General features: G+C 43.6%; 1 protein-coding gene across 1 annotated transcript in view; it reads left to right on the forward strand.

Moving 5' to 3' along the window:
• Positions 1 to 18,045: 18,045 nt before the first annotated feature.
• Positions 18,046 to 19,728, forward strand: part of Blmh (bleomycin hydrolase) — a 41,464-nt gene continuing 39,781 nt past the window's right edge. The window contains exons 1-2 of the mRNA XM_005067370.4: positions 18,046 to 18,245; positions 18,522 to 18,719. Of these exons, the coding sequence (XP_005067427.1) occupies positions 18,233 to 18,245; positions 18,522 to 18,719 (211 nt within the window). The 5' untranslated portion in view covers positions 18,046 to 18,232. The remainder of the gene's footprint in view (positions 18,246 to 18,521; positions 18,720 to 19,728) is intronic.

Here is a 19,728-nt window from a genome sequence, read left to right on the forward strand (position 1 = left end):
GGGGTGGTAGCAAATGCCTGTATCCTATCCCTAGAGAGGTGAAGGCAGGCATATTAAGAGCTCAAAATCAACTTCAGCTACATAGTAAGTTTGAAGATAACCTGGACTAGATGAAACCTTGTGTCAAATAACTACTACCAAAACCTAAAAGGGATAGTGTTGGGGGTTGAGGAAACAATATAACAAAAATATACTACATGAAATCCTCAAGGAATTAAAAAAAAAGGAGCAGCAAAAATACCCAATGTGATCATGAGTTTTTGACTGAATAGTTGAAGATGGCTTCCCCTCCCTGCCAGCTTTACCCCTTCAGTCACTCCTATTATGGAATGAGAAGGATTGTTTCACCCTCGGAGTGCTCATCTGTGTGCTAGAAGCTAATTTCAACCACTAGAGACAGAATCGATTCTTTAGAAGAAGCCAGAAATGTGTATTTGTATATGAAAGTCTCCTGATTTATCTTTGTTGTTGTTTGTTTACTTTGGTCCTTAATGTCTAGGAGTAGATGAGTCCTCTCATGCTAACAACAGCCATTTCCTGACAGATAGTCCTAGCCTGGTGTTGACTTGCACTTTCACCAACTCAATGAGGTCCTGTGGCAAAGCTCTCACACCAAATGCAGGAATGCTAACTAGTATGTAGTACAGGATAGATGGTTATGCTACACTGTGCTGGGAACTTGATCCGAATTTTTTTTAATCTTATAGACAACCCTGTGAGAGTCATGACTGATGTTAAGAACACTGAATCAATCCCAGTACAAAAAAAAAAAGAGAGAGAGATGAAGACATTGGGCTCAGAGTGCTTGCTAACTAAAAAGTGATTAAACTGGAGTTCATACCCAGATTGATCTAAAGGTTGGGTGCTGGAGTGGGAGACAGTGTCACAGGAAGAAAAAAAAAAGTTACACAATAAATGGAAACCGTACCTCCCATTATACCAAGAATGGTGTCTGTATTTGTCCTATTTTGGATGACTTATGGAGAATTTATAAGCAAAGGTAATTTACAATAATCTTGGTCATGATATCTTTGGAAAATGTCACCACAGTCTCTGAGATAGTCTGCCACATCAGAAGAGTTGGGGAAGAATTGTTGCCTTAGATATTTTGTGCCCTCCTGGTGGCAATCATAAAGTGTCTCTCGCACCTGTCCAGGGGTGGACATTGGTGTCTCCACTTGACAGGTGTGGAAATGGAGGACAGAATGACTTGCCCAGTCTCACAAGTAGCATGAGGCTGAGCCGGGAGTCTAAGGCAGAGCAGCTTGCTGCATGGAGGATGAGGAGTGTGAGTTATACAGTGCCTCTTGCCCTTTGGGGGCTGAGGATTGTAGCAGAGACACACTTCCTGAGTGTCTCTGTGCTCATCGTGTTTCCCATCGAGGGGCCAGAGAGAGAACCAACAGTGTCATTTCTGGGCAAAGCAAAGCAGAACGGGTTCTTTAGGTTCTTGTCTTCCCAGATGTGGCAGCTGTGGGGCAATGTCAGGACACCTCCCAAGCTGAGGTTCTTAATAGCCCTATGGACCAGAGCTTCCTGTTGATGTGTGAATGAGAGCTAGACCTCTGAGTTAATCCACCGGATTGGAAAGGTATGTGTTGTTGTTGCTGCTACACAAATTAACTTCTGACTAACACAGGTATTTCCATCACAGTAAGAATACAAGATGCTAGTGTAGCTCTTGGCAGAGCACTTCCTAGTATGTGTGAGGACTTGGGTTCAATCTCCAGCAATGAAACAAGTCAAAACAGTTTATAAAATAATAAAAAAGTTTAATAAAATGTTTAATTTCAAGGCAAACTTATTTTTAATTTTATTTGTTTATTGTGTTGAGAGGTAGCTCCCCTGTATCAGAAAACAACTTGTAGGAATCAATTCTCCCCTTTTACCATGCAGGTCCCAGGGATCAAACTCGGGTCAACAGGCTTGGTGACAAGGGTCCTTAACCTCTGGGCCATCTTGCTAACCTAAGGACAGTTTTCTTAATAACCCCATCCCTCCTACCCCCTATGGACTCTGAGTCATAGAAAATGCTGACTGACCTGCCACAAGATCATGCTTATCCCTTTGAATAAGTTTATCTCTGAGGAGACAGGGCAGCAATAATATGAACCAAAATAAAATCAAGCCACTTGTCTCATTTTATAAAAAACAAAAATCCAAATTCTACTTTACTTCATGCCAGGGACTGCAAAGAACGCACACTCCCCATTAACCACAGATGTCTCAGCACTTAGGTAATCTTTTCGGGAGAATCTATCTTGGCAACACGAAGGTGGGTACGTGGCCAGTGACTTGCATCATGGGTTGTTTATACTTCCATAGTGCTGTAGTTCTCAGAGCATCTTCTATGCATATGAATACGGCTCAAGTAGGGGTGGAGTGTTTGTGTGTGGGGATATGAGCCACCATCAACAGATTCCTAAAGTGTTGTTGTGGAAACTCATAGCTTACTACTGGCCTTTATTTCTTCTGATGCTCTCAGAAAATGTTAGCTCCTGTTTAAATAAATTAGGAAGGGCATTCTCTTACATTTTAGTGTTACGTTGTAATTTATAAAATATTTTACCTCTGGTTGTTTTTGTTGTTTGTTTTTTTCCCCCACTCTGGTAGGTAATGCTGGCATTATTTATGATTGGAGATACTAAAGTTCAGAAAGGTTAAGTGATCTGTCCAAGGCCACACAGCTAGGAAGGAGGGCCTCTCCTTTCCATCGCTGCCTTTTGGCCATAAGTACCACAGTTATTCTTGGTTTCACAGGACACTCAGCTCTTTTGGCAAGTTAACACGAAGAATGGAGACATGAGGTGGATATTTTGGCTATGACACATAAGCACCAGTTGTTTCCATTTGGTGTTGTTAGTTTGTTAAAGGGTCAACAATAAGATTAAGAGAGCTTTGGATCTGAACCTACAACATTCCAAGCTAGCCAAGGGCAGTCTGTAGATTTATTTCATATAGACAAGGCTTCTTCAGAAACCTCAGGTCACATCTGACTCCAACACCAAGAAGGACCATTTATAAGATACTTCCTGTGTCGCAGAACACACACATGTATAAAGGAAACACCCAGGATTGACACATTTAACATCAAATAGAAAGCAGAGGTGGATGGACAGGGAGAGCAGAATGAGAAAAAAGGGGGGAAGCAGGAGATGGAATGATTTAAAGCCCCAGTGAGTGACCAGGCTCTGTCTATTCATTCAGAGAAGACGAACACGAGTCCTGGCAGGTCCTGGGTTCCTTCATGGTTCTTAAGGTGTGAGTAGATCATGAACTAAGGATGAGTCTTGTGTTCCAGGATTTGCTCTACAGGGAATTCAGACAGTGTAGCTCAATGGAGAGCTTGCCTAGCACTTGGGTTTGATCCAGCCTGTGGGGCTACTGGGACGGAGGTGGTGGGACCTTTAAGTCGGCGGTCTTAGGTCAGTGGGGGCTGTCCTCAAAGGGAAATGTGGGACTCTTGCTTTTTAACAATTGTAGAAGGGAACAAGGACTCCATAGCAAGTTCCTATCTGCACAGCCATCAGCCTAAAGCAACAGGATGCAACAGTCCCAGACTGAATCCTCTGAACTGTGAGCCAGAATGAATCTTTTTTTCTAATTAAGTTGAGAGCTCATTTACTCTGTCACAGCATTGGAAAGCTGACTTACACCCCCTGACTTTGGAATCTTGTCCTTGGGGAAGGCACAAGGTACTGAAGCGAGTAGCCAGGCTCCTTTGGTTACATGCTGCCCTGCTATGCACAGCCAATATTACTCATGGGAAGGCTGTAGCTGCCAGCCACACATCCATGATGTATATGAGCAGCTGCTTTGAAAAACTGGACTCTCGACCTGGCTCCACCACACGGAATCATCCGTCTTTTATAGATTCAAGACAGAAGGACTATTCAGGAGTACTCTCTGTGCAGCTCCATGAGCCCCCTGATATTACACGATTTTAAAAGTATATATTTAACAATAGTAACTCTTAGGCTTTGCCATCTTGTATGTCATTTTTTGCAAACTGTATGTTCCTTCTGAAGCAAATTATCAGCCCCAAACAGGGCATTTCTCTCCAGCTGTTCCTGTGGATCTGACGGGTAGCTCAAGGGCATCATTAAACCATTCCATCAAAGAGACATAAACTTTGTTGCTGCTGAGGCACCATAACCTTGAATTCCAGAAATGATTTTATAGTTATGACACTTCATAAAATGGCTTGATAACGAAACTCAGCTCACATGGAAATGAGCAGGCTGAAGGACTTTGTTCCAATTGGAGATGTGAGTTATGTTTGTTTTTAAGGAAATATCTACTGATTGATTGCCAACTTTATCTTTCTGCTAAATTTACAGTTTCTTTTGATCACTCTAAAGGTGGGCATGATGCTATTTGATCTCACAGTCACTAATCATTTAACTGTTGTGTGTTCCTCGTTTGAACAGTGACTGGCCATCCTTTTTATCCACCTATATCAGATGAATGGGAAAACTTAACAGGTATGAGCACATGCCTAAGCTTCATGATAACGATGTTCCATCTGTCTGTCAAACTTGGAGTAGAAGTATCAGTAAGCCTAAACTATTCAGAGACTTCCTTGGTGGCAGGCTGAGAAAGGACACGCAATACTCAGCAATTTGTAAGCCTGTGGGCTGAGTCCATCCACTTACAATGTCTTTTGATCTCCAGTTTGGAGGGTCTAAGTTCTTAGCCTCTGAAGTCAGACTATGTCATATCCTGACTTTGCAGCTTTCCTAGCTGTGTGATGATACATGCATCACCCAATCTCTCTGTGCTTACATGTCCTTGTCTGTAAAATGGGGTGTCTCAGTTAGGGTTTCTATTGCTGTAAAGAGACACCATGACCATGGCAACTATTATCAAGAAAAAACATTTAATTGGGGCTGACATACAGTTTCAGAGGTTCAGTACATCATGGCGGGACATGGTGGCATGAAGGTAGACATGGTGTTGGAGAAGTAGCTGAATGCCCTTCTCTTGGCTTGCAGGCAACAGGAAGTGTTCTGACTCACATGTGAGTCGAGATGTAGGAATCTTAGCTCCTCCATGTCTGCCTGCTCACCACCATACTCCCGGAAGGTGTCATTCTCCCCACCACGATGATAATGGACTGAATAAATTTTTTCATTTATAAGAGTTGCTGTGGTCATGTTGTCTCTTCATAGCAATAAAAATCCTAAGACATGGGAATAATGACAGAACCCACTTCTGACATAGGGTTGTTAATGGGGAATAAATGACCAAAGATTACTGAGCAAAGCCTGTGATGTAGTTGGTACTGGAATCATTTTACTCATGATATCTTGTGTTTAATAGGAACATCCCTTTTTAGCAGATGAAGCAGACTTGGAGATTAAGTAACTACATATCTCTAAATGGCAGAGCCAGATTGAGTGGATTTCAAATATTTACCTCTTTTTTTTTAATCTCTAAGCTTCTTTTCTTCTAATACTGTTTTTTGAGACAGACTTTTCTCTGTAGCCTAGACCTCAAGCTTGCAATTCTTCTGCTTCAGTTCATGAGGGATGGGATTATAGGCATGTACCACCAGGGTCAGGTCTCCAAGTACTGAATTCCTGAAGAAATCTGGCCTATCACCATGTAGCATCCAACTCACGGACTTGGGTTTGCTGGGTGATCACTCACCACTGAGTTATATCTCCAGATTTTTAATTAAAGGGCTTTAGAAAATACTTTTTTTTAAGTCCTAAAAAGAGAAACTCATTTTTTCCTTCCCTTTCAGGGTGTGATGCTGCCAAATCTTTTTTGGTTTTCCTTGGGTTATGAACACACTCAATTTCACTTCTATGTGATAAATCACTCTGTCTTGGGACAAAGAAGAATGAAAAATAAAGTGAGAATGAAAACTAGGAATTGCACGGGAAAACGGCACTAGGGCATGCGCTGGAAAGGGTGGGACCGAGTCACCTCCTGTGTGTTTTATTTAGTAACATTTTCACTTTTTGTCCCAAGAAAAGGAAGAAGACGGTAACATCATGGTTATTGCTCTGGAACATTTACTTACTTTAGATAGCATCCACTTCACAAAAGAGGAAAGAATTAAAGCCCTGCCATATACAGCTAAGCAAAGCCAGTCCAACAGCATTCCTAAGAGGCAACAAAGACCTATGGGCTCCATAGAACCTAATTATTGTTTTCCCGCAGGTCAAATCTCTCCAGTTTCATATCTCCTGTTATTTGCCCTTCTTTTCTTTTTAGCTTCAGTCTAACTTCTATATTTCAGTAAATTTTGTCTTGGTGACTGTAGGTGAGCACTTTGTAAGAGTTAACCTACTTAACTGAAGAAATTAGATGTTCCCCCAGCCCCCACCTCACCCCTAACTGCACCCTACTTCAGGCGCTCACAATGAAACATTTTCAGAGCTCAATCAGGGCCTCCTTCTACCTGACTCCCACAATACTGAGGACATACTTTATCCAGCTTTTCTTTTCTTTTTTGGGTGTAGGTGTGAGTACCTGCATCCATGTGCATGGAGGCAGAAGATGATCTCTCATACAATGGTGTTCCTCAGGAACCATCTGTGTTTTTTGAGATAGTACCTCTCATTGGGACTTAGGACTGGCAGAGTAGGCTAGACTGGTTGACCAGCAAGTCCTGGGGACCCACCCTCCCGTCTCCACCTCCTCAGCCCTGGAATTACAAGTGTGGGCTGCCACACCTAACATTTACTTCCAGCGCTCAGGAGGCAGAGACTGGAGGATCTCTTTCTTCATGCTACATCAGGCAAACATCTTCCACAGCACCACTGCCAGTGTGTATGCCATACCCAAGTCCACCTCTATTGCTGTGCCCCCACAGCAAGGGTCGTGGAACATGCTGTGTAGATTAGGCTGGCCTCGAACTCAGAGATCCTCCAGTCTCTGCCTCCTGAGTGCTGGAAGTAAATGCCTACACTATCAGGCTCCAGATATTAGTCTTCTTGATCCTGTCTGGATAAAGTTATTGTCTCCTAAGATGTCTCCAAACCCCTCCCCTTTCTCCTTCCATCCCCACTCTTCCCCTTCTCTCCACTCCTCTCCTCTTCTCCTTCCATTTCCCCCTCTTCAGGTCTCCCTATATTTCCCAGGAAGGCTTTGACTCAGAATATTTTTGTCTCTACCACCTAAGTGGTGAGTTCCACACATGAACACCACACACACAGCTTACAGTCCTTCTTCTCTTTAGTCTTATTATTTACACTACAGTCCCAGTGACCTTTTAAAGAAGAAAGACTTCAATTAGACAAAATTCCAGATAATACACAGAATTAGTTATAATGAGTAAAGTAAGTACCTGTGAGACAACTTAAGAAATAGAGAATTAAACTGGGCAGTGGTGGTGCAGGCCTTTAATCCCAACACTCTGGAGGCAGAGAAAGGTGGTCAGCCTGGTCTACAGAGCAAGTTTCATGATAGTCAGAACTACACAGAGAAGTCTTGAAAAATAAACAAGCAAACAATAAATAGGTGAATATATAATAGAAAATAAAAAAAGAAATAAAGAATTACAAATACCTTCGAAGTTCAGATTGTCTCCTCCTTGTTAACCATATTGGACTTGATATTAACATTGCTTTGTCTATTTGTCTATCTTTTTTATTTATTTGTTTGACTTGTTTGATGTGTTGGAGATCTGTCTGTCTGTCTGTTTCTGTGTGTGTGTGTGTGTGTGTGTGTGTGTGTGTGTGTGTGTGTGTCTGTGTCTGTGTCTGTGTGTTGATAGGGATCAAACCAAAGGCAAGTATTCTATCACTAAGCTACAAATACCCTTATGATTTTGTCACTTTATATGTTTCTCTAACCAATACATTCTTTAGTTTGCCTTGCTTTCTAACTCTTAAAAATGGCTGCATGATGTTCACTTCATAATTTGCTATGTGCAGTAATATTGCTTTGGAAACTCCATGTAGACTTTTATTTCTGTATAGTATTTTTATGAAAGTGTCTATGAATGAGCTAGTGGATTTTGGGGGAATTCTGTGCAATTACCAGCAATTCTAAAATAAGCAGTCTTGACCGTAACTCCTAGTGCAGCAATTTCTCCTGTGCAGTAGAACTTACTATGGTGATGAAAGCTTTCTACAGTACAGCAGCTTGACACAGTGGCCTTGCCTCCAACCAGATATGAATGTTGAACACATAGAATGTTACTATTCCATTGAAAAACTCAATTTTTGTTTTAGTTCTTTTTTTTTTTCCAAGACAGGGTTTTCTGTGACTTTGGAGGCTGTCCTGGAACTAGCTCTTGTAGACCAGGCTGGTCTTGAATTCACAGAGATCCGCCTGCCTCTGCCTCTCGAGTGCTAGGATTAAAGGCGTGCCCCACCACCATCACCTGGCATTGTGCTAGGGTTTGGACCAAGAGCGCCACATTTACTAGACACTCACGATACCATCGTGATACATTCCCAATCTACATTTGAAATTTTACTTTGAATAATTCACAAACTCCTGGTAGCCAGAGTGACCCTAGAATTGACTTGCTAGGTTAGAGAGTATGTACACCTTGAAAATTATGAAATATAACCATGTGCTACATAGGATGTTTCTGTCAATGACAAAGAGTATACAAGAAAGTGTTGTTGCAAGATTATAGTAGAGCTGAAAAATTCCTATGGCCTAGTCATCTTGTGTCCCAGTGCCACAGCACAACAGATTACATGTTTATGAGGTGCTGCTATAAGTAAACCTCTGAGTGGCCAGCTGTGTGATAGCACAGCATAGACAATACATGATGTTTGATGGCAAATGGTTGTTTATGTGTTCATGATGTGATACCTCTCACTGTTCATTTAGAGGATGCCCCTTCCACTTAAGGTAAAAAGTTTTACTGCCAAACAATATGCCATGTTATACTAGCTTTAATCTCATCCACCCCCTATTTACTGTTTACCTCATCTTGATCATATCAAGGAACCATATTAAAAGATTGACTTAGGCCATCCAGGCTTGTGTAAGCTCACTGCGTGTTTGCACAACAATGAAGTCAACAACTCGGTTCTTAGGACGGCCCTGTCATTCAGCAGCAGGGACTGCACTGACGGATATTTTTAAGATGGCAATATTAAGCTATGCTCCCATGAGCAGCATATAAGAATTGTCAACGGAGCGTTTTTCATTTTTTTGTTTTTAGTGTCTTTCTTTAAATTGTTTTGTTACAGAGGTATAAAAGGTATCTTATTTCAGTTTTAATTTGTAGTTTTGTCATTCTTGTCATGTTTTCTTTTTGTGTGTTGCCTATTTAGTCTTTTGTGCCTTTTTTCTCTCAGCTTATTTTTAATTTTTTAATTACATTTACTTATTTTGTTCATTATGGGCATATATGTGCACACACATGCTTGTGCAGGTGGGAGGAGAACTGGAGACAGTCGTCTCAACCTTTTCATCTGCTTTTACTTCAGCTTTGGAAACCACCCACTTGCTGGGCAGTGGTGCACACCTTTGATCCCAGTACTCAGGAGGCAGAGGCAGGCAGATCTGTGTTTAAGGCCAGCCTGGTCTACAGGTGGAGATCTGGGAAAGCCAGGGCTACACGGAGAAATCCCATCTTGAAAAACAAACAAATAAACAAACAAACCTATAGTGGCTCCTCGACTCAACTTTTTTGCTCCCCCATGTCCTCCTGCCCTCTCCTCTTCTCCCCCTCTCTTTCTCCTAGAGCCTTCATCCAGTGGCTGATGGAAGCAGCGGCAGACACCCACAGCTAAACACTGAACTTAACTCCTGGAACCCAGTTGTAGAGATGGAGGAGTGATGAGCAAAGGAGTCAAGACCTGGTTGGTGAAACCTACAGAGACAGCTGACCTGAACAAGGGGGAACACATGGATGCCAAACTGATGACTGAGAAGCCAGCATGGGACTTACCCAGAACCCCTGAATGTGGGTGTCAGTGAGGAGGCCTCAGCAATCTATGGGGCCTTGGATAGTAGACTAGTATTTAGCCCTGGAGTACAAATGGACTTTGGGAGCCCATTCCGCATGGAGGGATGCTATCTCAGCCTGGACACATGGGGGAAGGCCTAGGCCCTGCCTGGGATAATAGGACAGACTTTGAAGATTCCCCATGGAGGGCCTCACCCTCCCTGGGGAGCGGAGGGGGAATGGGGTAAGGGGCTGGGGGGATTGGTGGAGGCTGGGAGAGGAGGGGAGGGTGAGCGAGCTGGGATTGACATGTCAAGCAAGCTTGCTTCTAATTTAAATAAAATTTTAAAATGGAAAACAAACAAAAGCAAAACTCAAAAAGTCAGAACCAAACAAACAAAAAAACAGGAAAGAACCCACTCACCTTAACTTAGAAGTGTAGATAACACTCCTATGTTGGCCTTGATGGTAAGCTGAGGCAGTCTGTGTGTGCAGAACATTGATGACTTCTAACTCCAATCACCTTCCCCATCCTCAGTCTGTTGCCTCCCCCAAGCCCTGCAGACTGGAAATATGCTGCCTGGTCTCCATGTGTGGCCACTTGTCAGACAAACACGCAGACACACACACACACACAGGGTGGGGTGGGGGTTCAACATTTATTTTTTACTTAGGTGTGTGTATACCAAGTGATGCAGGTGCCCGTGGTGACCAGAAGAGGGCGTCAGATTCCCTGGAGCTAGAATCAGAGGCAGTTATGAGTTGCTTGATGTGGGTGCTGAGATCTGAACTCTTGTCCTCTGGAAAAGCAGCAGGCTCTCTTAACAGTCAGGCCATCTCTCCAGCACCTAAGCTCTCTTTATGCAAAAATTATTTCAGTGGCTGGTACACCTCGCAGCAGACAAGACTGACTTGATTCAGTGACAACATTATTTGAAGATTTTTCTCACTGGGAGATTTTGTACATATAGAACTATCTAATGAGTCAGACAGTGGTGGCAGATGCCTTTTGTCCCAGCATTCAGGAGGCAGAGGCAGGCAGGTCTCTGCATTTGAGACCAGCCTGGTCTAAAGGGTGAGTTCCAGGATAGCCAGGGATATACAGAGAAACTCTGTCTCAAAAACAAAACAAATAAACAAGTAAAGAAATACCCAACTAATAAATGGTACGTGCCGGAGATCTAGAGAGATCACTCATAGTTAAGAGCACTGGCTGCTCTTCCAGAGGACCCAGGTTCAATTCCCAACACCCACATGGCAGCTTACAATTGTCTGTAACTCCAGTTCCAGGGGATCCAACACCCTCACAAAGACATACATGCAGGCAAAACACCAAAGCACATAGAATAAAAATTTAAATTTTAAAAAGGTGTATATACCATCAAAGTCTTCATGACATGACTATAAATCATTCTTCAACCTCATTTCTGACTTCTTAAATGTTTCCTTTTTCTCATCATTTACTCTATACTTCTGCCACAGTACATTCTAGAGCATTTGGTTTTTATAAAAAGGATGTGGTCCTAAACCTCCACACAAGAGCTGGGGAGATGGCTCAGCGAGTAAAGGGCCACGCCTGTAACCCAAGCCCTGGGACAGGAGGAGGGACAGGGATTCCTAGTGGGTTGGTCAGTTCAGCTAAAATGGCAAGTTCCAGGTTCAGTGAGGGACCCAGTCTCAAGAAATAAGGTGAAAAGCAACAGAGGAAGAACTTTAGCCTCCACACATGTATACACCACACACACACACACACACACACACACACACACACACACACACCACACACCAGTCACACAAAATTTTCTCAAGACTATTTCCCCTTAGCAGTAAGTATAAGTTTATTGAGGAGCAGATACTATTTTCTCAGCTGAAATACTCCGCCATGTGGCAATAGCACAAATAGTTTCTAGTTCACTTCACCACTACCAATTTCAAAAGTATTCATTTCCTTTAAGACTTTGTGTGTGTGTGTAAAATGTGGACCCCCTGTGAGGAGTATGTGACAGATGACTTTGTATGTTTACACATGTACATGCTGGGAGCATGCGCCCAGAAGTCAGAGGTCAATGTTGCATGCCTTCTTCCTCTATCATTCTCCATCCTTTTTAAAAAATTTTGTTCGTATTATGTTTTATTTCTCATGTGTGTGCATGAATGTGCCACAGCATTCATGTAGTGATCCAAAGACAACTTGTGATAGTCAGTTCTCTCCTTTTCTCTTGTAGGTCCTGGGGATTGAACTTGGGTGGTCAGACTTGGCGGCAAGTACTTTTACCCACACGGCCATCACAACCTCACCTTATTTTCAGAGTCTCTGACTGAACCTCACTTGCAGTTCCCAGTTAGGCTAGGAGGGCTGGCTAGGAGCTCAGCATGCTGATAGGCCTGGCTTTTACATAGATGTTAGGACACTAAACTCAAGTCCTCATTCTTATGCAGCAGGCACTTTAACAACTGGGTCTTTTCCCAGCCTTGACAGGACATTTTTTTTGGGAGGGGGTGGCATTTCAAGACAGAGTTTTCCTGTGCAACAGCCATAGCTGTTCTGGAACTAGCTCTGTAGACCAGGGTGGCTTTGAACTCACGGAGATCCTCCTGCCTCTGTACCACTACCACCTGGCAAAATGACAATATTTTTAAGACAAGCCAGGTTGGGCAGTGGTGGCACACACCTTTAATCTCAGAACTTGGGAGGCAGAGGCAGGCAGATCTCTGTGAACTTGGTCTACAGAGCAAGTTCCAGGACAACTAGGACTACACAGAAACCCTGTCTCAAAAACAAAAACAAAACAAAAGACAAGCCAGCTACCCAGAAAACATCTCAATTTTAAATACTGATTCAAAACTTTGAAATCATACTATGTTCGGCAGCACAAGCTGCAGTCCTATCATGTAAGAGGCAGAGGAAGGGAAATCTGAAGTTGGAGGTCAGCTTGGATTGTATAGCCAGGACCCTGTCTTGAAAACCAATAAATATTAAAGCATCATACAGGCCAAACAGGGCATCTAGAAGCTGGATTTATTCCAGTAGGCTACAAATGTGCAAGCCCTGAAGCTTACTAAGTCAGGAAGGAGAGTTCTGAGAAAAGCAACTCTCAGAGTTATCAGGGAGATACTTCACTGTAGATGACTGTCATGAACCTGAAAAGTGTTTGTGTTAGATCCTGGCCCAGACCTCTAGACACCATAAAAGTCTGACCTTTTCCATCAAAATAGAAGCAATTGACCAGCATGTGTCAAAGACTGCCGAACAACAAAGGAGGGATCTGGATGGAAAGTTCACCAGGGACTGGCCCTGTTAGCTCTACCACAGAAGCACTAGGCAGAAAGTCTAACTGCAGTGGCACATTGTGCTGCTCCCCAGGGTTTAGTTGCACCCCTCCATGAGATGTCACTGGGTCCCACTACATTTCTTCTAGCTAGAGTTAGAAGAGGAAAAATATCAGAAGAATTTCATTTGATGGGAATTGTCTTCTTGGGTGGGTCCCTTAGGGAGGACCCAATGGAAAACCAGTTTTCTGTGTACCTCCCCTCTATGCTCACATGAGGGTTGAGTATATGGGTGTGAGTTGCTGGGTGGAAAGCTAGTACAAAGGGTGTCACCCCGACAATAGCGCAAAGCAGGAGATCAGGGAGGAGATGGTGATAGGAATCTCCAGGCATAGGGTGGGAAGATACAACTACCAGCACGAGAAGGTGGCAGTAGGTGTAAAACAGGTCCCTGCCACCTCCTGGGTGATTCCATCTCCTCTTGTCCTTCATGCTTATATTAGCGATGGCACATTTTCTGACACACAGTCCCATCTCTCATCTGTACCGGCTTCTTCCTCATAACCCCCAGTAGACACAGTTCCCTCTCAACTTACTACAGTGAGGCTTTTACCCATCCTCTACTTCCGATGCAGCTGCCCTCTCATCTTATTTGAGATTTCAGTGCCAGGGGTCTCATTGGCTTATTGGTATGTTAGTCAGTTGACAACCAAGAATGGCCATCACATCTGGTCTTTCTGGAATTTGAGCATAGACTCCCCAGGCCATCTCCAACTTCTTGACTGCTCCTTTTCTCTCAGCTTGAAGGAACAGTAAAAGACTTACCATAACCTGATTGGCACAGCCCTGGCCCAGGGTATGTGGTGCAGCAAACAAAGAGAGCTTAGAATGGATTGCAACCCAGCAGGGTGGTGGTGGCATACACCTTTAATCTCAGCACTCTGGAGGCAGAGAAAGGAGAATTTCTCGTGAGTTCCAAGCCAGCTTGGTCTGCAGAGTGAGTTCCAGTATAGGTTCCAAAGCTACAGAAAAACCCTGCCATGAAAAACAAAAAACAAACAAACAAAAGGACCAGATTGTGTTGTAACCCTCTGAGCACACTTAGCCAGGTGCTTCCAGGACCTGAACACCTTGTGCAGTTTATGCTGAGTTCCAGGGTGCTAGCCTTGGTCCTCATCTTTCTGGTTCTGACCTCTTCTGCAAACTTCCATGGTCACAACTCTAGTCAGTGTGTCTTACCTAATTTCTAGACTTTCCTATGTCTCCTGAAGTTCTTGTCTTTGTTTCCCTGTAGGAGACTCTAGGTTGTCATGACTCAAATAGAGTTCAGACACTGATACCCTCATATCCTCAAATATGCTGTTTTTTCTGTATTCCCTCTCTCGATTCAGAGTTTCTTAAGCTTTTTCCACTCACAACCTCTTGTCACCTAAGTAAGTACTTTTTATGTGACCCCGGGGGGTATGCATATATGTACCCAAAATGTATTACTAATAAATCATAAACTTATTTTAATATGGTTCTTTGGTATGCATAAGACAAAGATAAAGTGAATTTCACATTGAGAATGTGGGGTGCTTGTTTATTTTTACAAAAGAATTAAATGTTGACTGAATACTTGATATAGCAGGGCATGAACCATCTTCAGTATTTCTTAGTTATCACGTTTGGTTTTATAATCTTCAATGCTGAGAATGATGCTTTGCATAAATATGGGATGAAAAATGGCAGAAGTGGGCTAGTGAGGTGGCTTAGCAGATAAGGACACCAGGAAGGGGTGTGTATGTGTGCGCATGTGTGCGTGTGTGCGCGCGCGAGCGCGCGCGCGCACACACACACACACACACACACACTAAATATAAAACGACTTTCATTGGGAGAGGTACATTTAGGACCTTTTCAGAAATTGCTGGAATGCCAGGTATGGTAGCACATGCCTTTACTCCCAGGCAGAGGCAGGGAGATCTCTGTGAGTTCCAGACAGCCAGAGCTGCATAGTGAGACCCTGTGTCAAAATAAAAATTAAATTAAAAAGTCAGAAAATGTTGTGTTTTTTTTAAATGAAACACAAGTCAGCCACTCAAAAGGCAATCTTTAAAATCAAACATACTAATTTGACACAAGAAGAAAATGATGGTAGGAAATATTTAAAATGTTTTGTAATTAAATCATTATATTTCAATAAGAGCAGAACATTTTGTATGTACAGTAAAACACAGCAATTTATAGTATACAACAGTGTAAATCTATTGCCGAGGTATCTCAGACAAAGTTCCTTGGTGCTGCATGTTGTGACAGCATACGCAGGTCAGTGTTCATACCCTGTATTCAAATACCAGGCTGCAGTGATGTCATATGAGACAACACAGGTGTTGCCAGACACATCTCAGATTCAATGAATACTGAGTTTTGTATGAATTTTGGCCATCACATGTTCAGAAAACTTTTACAATTGCCAATTAAACAAAAGATTTAGGTCTTAAAAATTATTATGTGTATGGGTGCTTTACTTGCATGTACTACTCATCAGAGAGCCCACAAATGCCAAGAAGGCATCAGATCCCCTGTAACTGGAGTTGCAGATGGTTGTGAACCACAGTTCCTCTGGGAGAGCAGCCAGTACTCTTAACCACTACGCCATCTCTTTAGCCCCTGCTGAAATTTTCTTTCTTATGATCCCCATCCCACCTCCAGTTATATGATCCCATATGGGGTTAGAACCTACTGTTTTAAAAGCTGGGTCTTGGTTAATGATGTCATCTTCTACCCTCTAATTCACCTGAAAGCTTCGAGGCTATCTATGCTTCTTCCCTTTCCACAATCCAAGGCTGTTGTTATCCCCCAAGTGCTCTACCTTAACAACATTCTGACTAATTTCCCTGTCTCCAGAGTCTTCCCCTCCCCCAAAGTCACCAGATTTTTTTCTTTATACAGATCTGAGGATATTGCTCCTTGTTTAAAACTATGTTTGACTCCTAATTAAGTATAGAATAAAGTCAAGATGCTCAGGTGTGGCATATAAAACCCTTCACAGCCCAGCCTAAACCACCTTGCCTCTGACATCAACACGCTCTTTGCTTTCTGACCACATCAGATTGCTACGCACAGTTTGCTGCTGCCATGTGCTCTCACGCCTTGCGTCTTCACTATTGCCTTGAATGCCCTCCCTCTCATTCTTTGTCTTGTAAAATTCCATCCACTCTTCAGAGTTATGATCTCTTGTGCCCCTTTTCTTTTTGTGGGGTGCTGGGGACTAAATCCAGGATCCCCATGCATGAAAAGCAAGTGTTCTACTCTAGAGCCCAGCCTTATCACCTCTGTGGTCATTATAGATTATGTTCAATGTCTTTCCTATCACATTTTTAAAAAGATTTTATTTTTTATGTGTATGTGTGTGTCTCTGTGTATATATATGCACACATGATGAGTGCTGGTAGTAGCCGGAAGGGAGTGTTGGATGCCCCGGAGTTGGACTTAACAGTTTTCTGACTTGTGTCCCCTGGAAAAGCAGCAAGTGCTCTTATCTGCTGAGCCATCTATCTCTCAGGCCCACATCATGAGTTTCTTGAGGACAAGATTAAGTTTTTTTTGGTTTTTAGAGACAGGATTTCTCTGTATTGTTTTGGAGGCTGCCCTGGAACTTGCTCGGTAGACCAGACTTATCTGGAACTCACAGAGATCTGACTGCCTCTGCCTCCTGAGTGCTGGGATTAAAGGCTCGTGCCACCAACACCCTGCAAGATTAAACTTTTTAATCTTCATTTCTTCAGAAGCTTTGTGAGAACTGTAGATGCTGAGTAAAAGTTTGCTTTGAATTGGGCAGGAAGTTTGAACATGATTTTGTGAAATGATCCATGATTCCTTTCGGCACAAGTTTCAGCTTGTTTCTCTTTTTCAGAAAATGGAAAATTCTCAGAGTAGAGTAGTTGATGGTCTGGCTCCCTTGAAGATGGTAGCTATGCCGCAATTGCCAGCCTTTAGTGAAGTCTCTCAGAGACACAGAGACTGAATTTTCAAATGACAGATGGGTGTCTGCATGTGGCTTTTTCAAACATCAGAATCCCTCTGAGCCACGGATGATTATTAACTTAAGACTTAGATCCTGGGTTCCACAGAAAACCCCAATAGTAAGGTTATTGTGTGCAGTTGTACTTATTTTATACGCAGTGCTCTACCCTAGAAGGGCTCGTGCTTCATATACAGGTTTTATAGATGGTTTTGTGTGTGTGAGCACAAAATTGACCTAGTCATTCTCCTTAGCGGGGAGAGTTGGGCTCAGGAGGAGTCGCTCAGGAAGGAGCCTTGTGATGCCCAGAATGTGTAGATGAAACGAGCAGATGTGTGTTTGTAGAACCGTGGTAGTAGCTTATGGGTGGGTGGGAAAGAGATTGGTTCCAAAATCCTTTCAAATTCAAGAACTTTGTTCTCACTAGAATCCAAGCAACAAGTTGCAACTGGAAAATGAACAGATTGGTCAACCAAGTGCCTACAGGAAAAGCTTTTGGGTGGATTTCTTGAGACCTGCCAACCCGTCCTAAGGTCCCATTCCTAATTTTGGGACCACAGGTTCCTTTTCACCTCCTGGATCCTCCTTTTGACTTCTCAAAAGACTTCTGGGCACTAGTTTGTCCAATGTTAGAATGTGAGGGATCTGGGCTCAGCCTCAGCCTACTTCCTCTGAGAGCTTGGGATGCCGGGAGGGCGTCCTTGTGGCCAGGAAAAGGGATCACAGATGGCGGAGGGCGCCGCCGGGGTGAAGAGTGAGCAATGCTGGCCACTGAGGTTGCCAACGTGGGTGGCTTGGCCGGGCGGAGCCCGGGCTGGGGTGCCTGCCCCAGCGTCAGCGAGGCCGCCCCCCCTATCGGCCCTCCCCCAGGCGGGGCCAGCCCCGACGGCGCTGACTCAGCAACGCGAGGGGGGAGTTTTGTCCCTCCGCGGACCCCGTTTCTCTCGGCCACCATTGAGCGGGTTTCCTTTTTCCGGCGCTCCGGGTGCGAGAACTGGGTCCGACCAGCTAGGCAGTGGGCTGTATTGTAACCCCAGAGCTCACCTGAGGACCCCGAAAACTAACGTTTCCCCAGCAGCGTGGGCGCCATGAACAACGCGGGTAAGGCGCCGCTCTTCCCGCGAGTGTTTTCAGAGTCCTCTCCCAGGCTCCGCGGACCCGCGAGGCCCCGCGGCGTGAAAGACGCGGGGGGGGGGGTGAGGGGAGGGGAGACCTAGACGAGCGCGGGGATGGAGGGCTTTCTGGCTTCAGCACTCTCCAGGATGCTCTTGCGAAGTTAAATCTAGGATCTACAGTGACTGTCCTAAAGCTGCCCCCGTCAGCTTTTTTGGGGGAGGTGGGGGGGTGTTATAATTATGGCGTTTGATTTCCCCACAGGACTGAATACGGAGAAGGTAGCTGCTCTGATCCACAGACTAAATTCTGACCCTCAGTTCGTACTAGCCCAGAATGTCGGGACCACCCATGATCTGCTGGACATCTGTCTGAAGAGGGCCACGGTCCAGGGTGCTCAGCATGTGTTCCAGCATGTTGTGCCCCAGGAAGGCAAGCCGGTCACCAACCAGAAGAGCTCTGGTGAGGTCTTCGACTTCTTGCCTACTTTACTGACAGCAACCTATTTTGTTGTCCTAAAAATGGCCTTGGGAGAACAGCTTTGTAACACATTGAAATAACTTGTAATAAACCAGAGAAGAGGCACAAGAAAACGCAGGCCCAAGAACATTGCTTGTATGGTGGTAGCCTGTTAGCATTTAGGTTAAACACTAAAGTGATAAATGGATGATGGTCATTGAATGCACATCGATATATTGTCTTGCTGTTATGTGAGGTTGGGTATGTGTGGTTTGTTATCATGCAGTTTTTATCTTTAACTGTTCATCTAGAAATAGTAGAAGGTAAACAGTTAATAGGGAAGAGGTTGCATACAGATAAACCTAAAGCAAAGATGAGCTATGCCCTTGGTCACAAATGTCCATACAAAAATATCTATGCCCTAGAAGACTTCCCAGAATTGCACTAAAATTCAAATATATAAAACAGAAAAAAAACCTTAATGCTATTACTACAAAATGTCATTGACTATTATTTCAAAGTATGCTCCATGGTTGCAGCTGGAGTTACTGTGCTGGTAGGTCAGTTCCCATCAGCAGGCTACTTTGTAGTACTCTTGATTTCTCATTTCTTGCTGGTTGGGAATTCTTGTTTTGCTGTCTGCTGTCCAGTAACCACTGTTAGAAATGCATCTACACTGAGAGATTGCTTATCCAGGAATCCAAATAGGAAAAATACTCTTTTTTGTTTTGTTTTGTTTTGTTTTGAGACAGGGTTTCTCTGTATTGTTTTGGAGGCTGTCCTGGAACTTGCTCTGTAGACCAGACTGGCCTCGAACTCACAGAGATCTGCCTGTCTGCCTCCAGATTGCTGGTATTAAAGGCATGTTCCACCAACACCTGGCTTTAGAAGAAATATTCTAACAACAAAATTGAGCTAAAGGGACCTTCCATTATAATTTTGTTGTTTTGAAACTATTTCAAGTCTGTGTGTATTTATAAAAAGCATGTTATTTCTACTTAGAGCAATTCAA

Source organism: Mesocricetus auratus, unplaced genomic scaffold (assembly GCF_017639785.1).
Source record: "Mesocricetus auratus isolate SY011 unplaced genomic scaffold, BCM_Maur_2.0 Super-Scaffold_100007, whole genome shotgun sequence".
NCBI lineage: Eukaryota > Metazoa > Chordata > Mammalia > Rodentia > Cricetidae > Mesocricetus > Mesocricetus auratus.